At 35.8% G+C, this 9,456-nt stretch overlaps 1 protein-coding gene across 2 annotated transcripts in view; it reads left to right on the plus strand.

Annotated features, from left to right (window-relative positions):
* The window catches only part of LOC111154238 (sodium channel and clathrin linker 1), a 191,423-nt gene extending 186,550 nt beyond the window's left edge, over positions 1-4,873 (plus strand). The window contains exons 20-21 of one of the 2 annotated variants that reach the window (XM_022513725.1): positions 198-293; positions 4,331-4,873. In XM_022513725.1, the coding sequence (XP_022369433.1) occupies positions 198-293; positions 4,331-4,393 (159 nt within the window). In that variant the 3' untranslated portion in view covers positions 4,394-4,873. The remainder of the gene's footprint in view (positions 1-197; positions 294-4,330) is intronic. The other variant, XM_022513735.1, reaches the window with a different exon arrangement.
* Positions 4,874-9,456: the final 4,583 nt, after the last annotated feature.

Consider the following 9,456-nt stretch of genomic DNA (forward strand, 5'->3'; position numbering starts at 1 on the left):
AGCAATGTAGTTAAAGTGTGAAACCAATTTTGAAATTTGAAGTTCATAATTTGAAAAAATGTAAATTTGGAGATATATTATCCTTGCATTTTATAAGGAGTAAAGTGATATTCAGGTTTTTCATTGATTATTCCACAAAAGCTTTCTGTGTCACTTATGGATTTCTAACTTGTTTGTTTTATATTTCCCCATAACAGAATGAAAAACTAATTCTAGAGCATCAAGAAAAAGCCAACAGACTTCAAAGGCGTCTAAGTCAGGCAGAACAGAGAGCAGCTTCAGCTTCCCAGCAGGTAAGGAGCTTCCTTATTATCCCTAGAGTAAATAGTCTGAGTAGATCAAAGATAAGAAAAGTTCCTCAAAAGTTCCCAGAGAACTCAAAGTTTGAGGTTGAGGTTGAGGTTGAAAAAGTAAACTTTAAAAACAGAAATCAAGGGGCACCTGGGTGGCTCAGTGGGTTAAAGCCTCTTCCTTCAGCTCAGGTCATGATCCCAGGGTCCTGGGATCCAGCCCCACATCGGGATCTCTGCTCAGCGGGCAGCCTGTTTCCCTCTCTCTCTCTGCCTGCCTCTCTGCCTACTTGTGATCTCTGTCTGTCAAACAAATAAACAAAATCTTTAAAAAAAAAAAACAAAAACAACGAAATCAGCATGAAACTCCTAAATTGACAGCTAAATCTAGAACTGTGCTGTCCAGTATGATAGCCACTAGCCATAAGCAGCACTTCAAATTTAATTATTAAAATTAAGTAAATTAAAATTTGAAATCCTCATTACCCTGGCTGGATTTCTTTCTTTCTTTCCTTCTTTTTAAGATTAAGATCTATTTATTTGAGAGAGAGGGAGAGTGCACATGCGAGTCGGGGGAGGGGCAGAGGGAGAAGGAGAGAATCTCAAGCAGACTCCATGCTGTGCAGAACCCAATGAGGGGTTTGATCCCACAACCCTGAGATCATGACCTGGCCAAAATCAAGAGTCAAATGCCTAACCAAATGAGCCACCCAGGCGCCCCATACTGGCTGGCATTCAGGTGCTCAGTAGCCATATATAATTGTGGTTCTCATATTGGACAGCACAAATAGAACTCTATGATCACAAAAAGTTCTTTTGGACAGCACTGCTCTAGAATTTTGTTCTGTCTAGGCATGATCAATGACAGATTTGGAAGTAGAAAACATTGCTTTGGATATAATATATGAAATTGTACTTTTTTTATTGTAGTTTTTAAATGGGAAAAATGACTTATAGGTTAAGTTCATTTAATGCACATTTGTATATAACCATATAAATCTAAAATACTGTATAAAAGTTTTCCAATGGAAAATAGAGTAGAAAATGCAGAACATTAATAAAATACTAAGGGGGTAATTACTCATAATATACACATATCATATAAAGTCAATGGGCCATTTATGCTAAAGTGGGAGCAATAGTCCCTCCCTCCTATTAGGAACAGTGTGAGATCATCTGGCAATTATAAAGATAGTCTGGAAACAGTTTAGATAGACAGATGGATAGATTCAGATAGGCAGGCAAAGAAACCATGTTACTACATTATTAAATACGTTTGGTTACAAATGTACTGTTTCAATCAAAATTAATATTCATAGCTATAACAGTACTTCATACATAGTACAACAGCTCTAAATACTGAATTCAGTTTATATGTGTGATATTTATAGAGTTTTTTGAAATCTACCTCTGATATGAACAATGCATGGCACTTAAAGAAAATCCAGTGATTTGCCCTTCTGTTCCCCTCCCTCTCGAAAGTAATTATAGCTTTATCAAATAAACTTATCTTATTAAATTATGAATTAATTAATTAAGTAGTTCATCATTCAAGAGAGCATTCATTCACTTAAATTATAAGTTAACATGAGCCAAGGTATACTGGGAAGTATCTTAAAAGTGTATGTTTTGGTGTCAGGCACATAGCCTGGGGCCATTAAGTAGCCATGTGATTTGGGGCAATTTCAATTTTTCTAAGCCTCAGTGTCTTCATGTTTGATATAGAATAACACCTCCCTTATAGACTTACTGAAAAATCAAAGGAATTAACACATATAAGCACTTAGCATAATCATTAAGTTGTTAGTAAATACTTAGTTATATAAGAAGTTAAATCTCTACATCACAATTTTTGGAGCTTCAAGTGCACCTTTTTTAAGGACTATGGTAAAGAAAATTCCTACTTAAAATCAACTACCTTGATTTCTGTAGTAAAAGGAAACAGTTATAGAACCTTAATTGGATAACCCACTTGACATCTCATTTAGTCTCCCTCCTGACAGAAGTAAACCCAAACAGCCCAACACTGATGTTTTTCTCCTGTTATTTAAACTCTCTGATGACAAAGATTTCACCATTCTTTTTGTGAGCTTTTTTTTTTTTTAAAGTTGTGTCAGTAACCACTTCACTGGTTTTTCCTTAAGCTTTTCTTCTTCCATCCTGCTTACATTTAAAGATGAAAAGTAATCATTCAGCATTCTTCCCATCCACAAAAAGGAATCATTCCCTGGAGTTAATTTTTTTCTATCCTAAATGAGTCCAAGTTATGAATTTTCTTTATTAGACATACATTCAGTTTTTTTTAAATCCTTATCTTTGCTTTCTCTGAATTCTTTCTAATTTTCCCATCTTCCTCTAAAAACTGAAAATTGCTATTAGAAAGACTCTTCTGCTAAGGGCCTGATACTTAATGAAAGGAAGGAGTAGAGTTAGAAGATTATTATTTCCTCTGATGTGCATGTCAAACGTACCAGTACAGCCCAGCATCATACACAAGCCCTGCATTGTACCAAATCCTTTATGCTCTGAATGTGCTGTTCTGATCAACTCTTTCTATACATTCTTCCTCCATCTTTGGACTATGGTTATATGTTCTAAGTGTATTAGTCTAAACCACTGAAAGCCATACTATATTCTTTTGACATTAAAATCAGTGTGGTGAAGCCTTTCTATGCAAGAACACAAAAGCCAGGAACTATGAAAAGAAATTAATAAATGTGAACATGTAAAATTTCAGGTATCTGCATTTTAAAGTCATAAAGTCAATAACAAACTGAGAAAAATACCTGCAAAACATGAGACAAAAGTAATATTCTTAACATGTAGGTAAAGAATGGGTAAGTCAACAAAAAAAATGCAACAGTACAGTAGACAAAAGAATAAAAAATATTTACAGAAAAGACTGATGGCTTTTATACATTTGGAAAGGTGCTCATCCTCACCCATAAGACAAACACAGGCTTAAATCATAATCACATACCATTTTTCACCATTTCACGATCATGTCAGATCATGAAGTTTGATAATACATTATGCTAGCACTTCCACACATCACTGATGTAAATGTATGTTGGCGCAATTTCTTTGGAGCCTGGTTTGGCAGTATCTTTCAAAAAATTATGATGTTTATCACCTTTGACCCAGTCGTTCTAAGAATTTATTCTGCAGATGGTGTACTTGCACCTGGGCAAGTCTGTGCAGGGAAGCATGTCAAAATACTAATTGCAGCAATGCCTATAATTTTAAAAGATTAAAAGCCATCTAAATGCCCATCAATAGGAAATCAGTTAAATTATGGCATATCCATACAGGGAAGGTTTGCTGCTGTTAAGGAGAATAAAGTAGGTCTCACATGGAGTCATTTGTACAGTAGATCATTTGGAAGGGAAAAAAAGTGAAAAATATGTATAGTACTTTATCATTTTTAAAATAAAAAGAGGTGAGGAAATATATGCATCTATTCTCATTTAGAATGTATTTCTAGAAATACACTTAGAAAATGGAAATAGTGGTTGTATCTGGAAAGAGGGCTATGGAATGAACAGCAGTGAGAAAGCTTCTTTATAATGTATACTCTATTGTACTATTGGATTTTTTTTTTACTTTGTGTATATAATATCAACTCCAATTGATATTTGAAGACTATTTATCTATTAGAGCTTTCTTATTACGATCTGTCATCATCTTATTACCAACCTAGTGTTGTGCTTGATCACACTTAGTTTGTATTTTACTCACTTTTTTAGTTAGCTTTTTATCTAGATGGTTTGCATCAGTGAAATATGCTTTGGAATTCTAAGTACTGTATATCACTCTTAGCTATGGAATGTCATATTTGACATGCACATCTCTAGTGTAATATGGGTATTTTAAAGTCTCAAGTGTAAAACAGACATGAACACCAAAAATGACCTCTTTTAGGACCCCCTCCAGTAAGATTATTTTCAATAATTGTTAAGTTGTGATGCATTATACTTTGTATTAGTGTAAGGTTTTCCTAGAAAAAGTAACTACTTACTGATTGTCTATTTTAATTGCAGCTCAGTGTGATTACAGTGCAGAGAAGAAAAGCAGCCTCCATGATGAATCTGGAAAATATTTAAAAATATTCATAGTTCACTCACAGAACTTTAGAATTGGGAAAGCTGTTGGACTAGAAGTGTATTGAAATGGTAAAAACCTGCAGAGAATGGTTAAGGCTTGTGCCATTTTGCATAAACATTTTCCATTCTGTTTTGAGGGTTATTGGAAAACAGAACAGTGGCAGCTTCCTGTAAGTAAAGAAAAGATAACCTTATATTGAGCTTCAGTGGAGAATAAAGCCAGCTGAGAAGAATTCATTGCCTTCATCAACGTGTCTGTTTTTCAATTCCCCCTTTCTTCCCTTGGAAGAGCATAACAATTTTCAATCTGTACTAATCATGAGAAAGAGATTTTTTAAGACAATGCTAGAATTCTAATATTTCAGGTTCCATGATTTGAGAATTTCACATCTAATTGTTACTCGTAACTCATTTTTTAAGTTCCCAAGTATCCATTTTATTATAAACTCATAAATGTAATAAATTATGCACTTTCTAAAATGATGCTGTCATGTATTTTAATGTATAATTGTAGTGATTCATTTTTAATTTATATGATTTCCAGTATTTATCAGATATTTAAGAATGGGAGGTTTTGTTTTTTATTTTGCTCTATTACTCAAAGCAGTACTAATCAAATGGAATCTTTAAGTCTGAGAATGCATGGGCATTAAACTATTGCAGTCTAGTTGATTTTCACAGATCCACATAGTTAGCTATTCTCTGCTCCTGGTTTGAACTTGGGACACCCTGCTTTCCAGTGACGAGTGCAGGAAAGTTTGCATCTGGTTAACAAGTTAGGAAACTATTGCAGTAGTCCAGATAAAAGATAATGAGTTGAGTTTGAAGTGACATGAAAACCTTCATGTGTGAATATTTGAGCAGTTGTCAGAAGCTTAGGACTGGTGTTGGCAAACCAGGATAGGAAGGGAGTCTTTGGCATGGGACTGAAAATGAAGCCATGGAGTCTAGGAGCTTGCCTGGAGGCTTTATGTGATGTGGCTGACTACCTCTTCCCCTCATTTCTTGTGCTGTAGCTCTGATGGCAGCCTTCTGCTTCCATCAGTACATCATCCTTCCTTCCCCCAGGATCTCTGTGTCTCCCTTGCCATCTGCTTGTTCTTCAAATCACCACTTCTCAGACATCCCTGCCTCAGAGAGCCTTCCAGCCTCCAGACCAGGTCAGGTCCCCTTGTAGTTCTCATAACATGTGCTGGATTTTTGATTCACAGCACTTGGGAAACTTAGTAATTAACTCTTTTTGAATCTTTTTTCCAATGCCGTCAGTCTGCAGACTCCTTGAGAACAAGATCCATGTCTGCCCTGCTTCCTTGTATTCTTAGCAACCCAACATAGTTTCTGGCACACAGAAGGTATTCAGTAACTGTTTTGTCAAAACTGAAGGATTTTTAAGGACAGGACCTTTGAAAATTGTCTTCATTTTGTTGAATGAGTTCAGGGAGAGGAGTCCTTGAAGGAGACTGAAGACGAACAGGGAGAAGGCTGTAGCCAGGAGAACTGAATATGACAAAAACTAAAGGAGGCAGGGACTCCTCTCTTATTTGTAGGAGGGGACAAATGGTTGCTAGTGTCAAATGCAATGATGAGATGAAATAATACAAATACGATAGTTAAATGATAATTAGGCACTTAGCTTACTTTCATTTCCTCAGTATTTTTCATTTGATTCTCTAACGTAAATTTCTTCCCATGTCATTCACAGGCTAATTTCCATGTAATAAGAGTTATGTTCATATTCATGTTTATAGAATATAAAATTTATTTTTAAAAACTTTTTAATTAGAGAAGATGCTAGAATTATATCGTACCAAAAAAAATGAGACTGTAGGAGGAAGCACTTCAGAAACTAACACTGTGGACAAATGGAATATAAGTATGATTATTGTCATTTTTTAAGAAGAAAATCTAACTTCCCAGACTCATTTCTTCAAGGTATATCTTTCAGCATAAGCACTTTCTTTAAACTTTGGCCATAGGCACCTACTCTTTACATTTGAATATTGATAACCCTCTCTCCAGTTGGATCTCCTTGTATACTCAGATTGTCTCCAAATAAAGGACAGTCTACTAATAGGCAGATGATAGGCCTTTCTTACCTCTGCTGAATTTGAATTTGAACAGAGGTAAGCTGTGTTTACCAACAGAATTGAACATACATGGCTATTTTTCTTTCAGAAAAGTTTGTTAGCTAGATTTCCAAAGTAAAAATGTAGTGGAGTCTTTGACTTTTCTCATATTGGTCAGTCTTGCCTTCATTGACAAAGATAGTAAATATCATTTTTCTGTGAACTGTATTTTAGGAGACAGAAGAAATGAATAGGAAAGAGAGAAAAGAAATGATGTAAATCTGAAATTGAGGACAACACAGCCAGTTCATTTTATTTATTCATGTTTCTTTATTTGTGTCTCCCTGAGGAAGAAAAGAGATATGATTACCTCTTCTTCCCTTTGTATACAAATATGCAAATTGGGGCAGCCAACAATCTTCTAATTTCTCCTCTGGTGTGATCACTGTAACTACCCCAAATATGGGAGAACATTAGCAACAATTCAGTCATTCGTTTATTCAGCAAATATGAATATTTCATAGCTACACAGTCTGCCAAACCAACTCTCAGACAAATCAAGGAAGAATGAAAAAATACTTTAAACATTTTGGTATAAATTCTGTTCTTTAACCATAATGTATTTTATCAATTTTTCCAAAATAGCAAATCTGTAATGGGCTTTTTTGCAAACATTTTAATCAAAAATAATTAGTTTTTTTTAGCTTATTTAAAAATGTATATATACATAGAGATATGTGCACAGAGAGGAGACAGACACGGCATTACCTCAGTGTTACGTATGAAATCTGTCCCTTACCAGCCCTTCAGACTTGTTCAAACATGTGCCTCTGGGGCAGTGTTAACTGTCTTATCTTAGTATTTATATGGAACTAAATAAATATGTATGTACTTAAGTAACAAAAATCATGGGGTGGGTGGGAAGGATCTTTAAAGTAATATTTATAACCCTGGCACTCACCCAGCTACCAAGGAAACCAATCTACACTAAGGAAGTGGTCTTGTAGCCCAAGGGTTCACCACAAAACATGCTCATGTGCCCTCACTTTCCTGTAGACACTCCCATGTACTAGTTCTAACATCATTCTTGTTTCTTCCACTCAAAAAGTAGACTGGAATGTAAGCATGTGAGAATAACATTATGGAGCTAACTTTGAATCTTCTCTAGTTTATTTCTTTCTAAATATACATTCTTAAGTTCACTATTTTTAGAAAACAAATTACTGCTGCTACTGGGCACCACTATTGAAATTCACTGGGGTGGAGGAGGTGGGGATGGCACAATCCACTTTGAGTCCTTTTGCCAGGCAGGCACTGGCCTCTGGAAGTGCTCCAATTTTCCATATATCCTCCTTCATTCAGTCAATAAATATTTATTGAGCACCTACTTTATACCAGATGTGCTTAGGATACATCAGTCTTATGCCCAGAACCAAAAATTATATTCAAGGTGTAAAAAAACTATTCCTTTGTTATAGAGCATGACAGAGAGATGGGGAGGGGGTGAGTGGTAGATACCTAAGTGTGAGGAAGACGACAACATACTAGAATCCCCAGGGCAAGGGTATGGTTCAAACTACATACCCTTCCACTTTCCCAACCCCAAGACAGTCTGACATAGTCTCTTAGGGAGGCATGCTTTGGAGTTACTATAGTTAGTGATTCATGGAAATGTACATATAATTTCTCATTAGTATTTGGGATGAGAAAAGAAAAATTACTATTCTAGAGTGTGCAGTTCCATTAATGCAGCTTAAAATCATGTTTGGTTTTTTGGAATTTGAATTTCACTGTTGGGAGATATTGAGCATATTTTTGACTCAAATCTTAAACTCTTTTCCAGAGGTTTTGTTGCTGAGCCAAATCATTGCCCCAGAAGCCAGACTGGTCATCCATCCTTTTTAAATTTTTTTTTTTTTTTTTTTTTTTAAAGATTTTATTTATTTATTTGACAGAGAGATCACAAGCAGGCAGAGAGGCAGGCAGAGAGAGAGAGGAGGAAGCAGGCTCCCCTAGAGAGCAGAGAGCCCGACGCGGGGCTCGATCCCAGGACTCTGAGATCATGACCCGAGCCGAAGGCAGCGGCCTAACCCACTGAGCCACCCAGGCGCCCCATCCTTTTTAAATTTTGTTATGTCATTACAGGGTGCTGCTTAGGTCCTTTTAGCTTCAAGTCTGTCATCCAGTTTGTTACTTATAAGCATAGGGACCATTTCTGTTTTATTTTGTTTTAGTGCTATGTTTCTTTTATAAATACAACTTTGTATTTATGGCAATGCCATCTACAGATTTGGTAAACATACCACCCATATTCTCATGATAATCATGAAAAAGATGAGAACTAGACAGATGTGAATACAGTTGTTCTCTTGAAACACAGTAACCACCAGCTCCCGTATGGATAATTAATCAGGATCCGTGGGACCTGGTCATTTCAGCCTGTTTTTAATCTAGCCCATTTGATGCTGCTTCACCATCACAAAAGTTATTGAGAAAGACCCAGCATTCTGTCCAGTGAAAGTTCCTTTATGCCACAACTGTCATACTCTACAGACCTAACCTGGTAATCCTGTCCAAGAAAAAAATGTAGTCAGATTTTTTTTTTTTTTTTTTTTTTTTTTTTTTAGGATTTATCTATTTATTAGAAAGGGAGAAAAGCAGACCATGCTGAACACAGAGCCCCATTTGGGGCTCAATCCCAGGACCCTGAGATCATGACCTGAGCTGAAATCAGGAGTCAGCCACTCAAGTGACTGAGCCACCATGTGTCCCCAGATAGATTTCTTTTTAGTAGATCCATGTAGCAGCCTAGTAATCACTGGGTTTTTTTTTTTTTTTTGTTTATTTAAAACCCTGGAAGCTTTTAATATGGCATCATGGAAATTTTCATTCAATATTTTCATCCTATTTTCAAAGAATTAAAAAAATCAGAGCAAAATGTGATGCATAGAAAATCTGTTAACACTAAGATTTGTGAAGATTAAAAATATGAGACTA

The sequence above is a fragment of the Enhydra lutris genome, unplaced genomic scaffold (genome assembly GCF_002288905.1).
Source record: "Enhydra lutris kenyoni isolate GAN:26980312 unplaced genomic scaffold, ASM228890v2 scaffoldscaffold3, whole genome shotgun sequence".
In the NCBI taxonomy this organism is placed as follows: domain Eukaryota; kingdom Metazoa; phylum Chordata; class Mammalia; order Carnivora; family Mustelidae; genus Enhydra; species Enhydra lutris.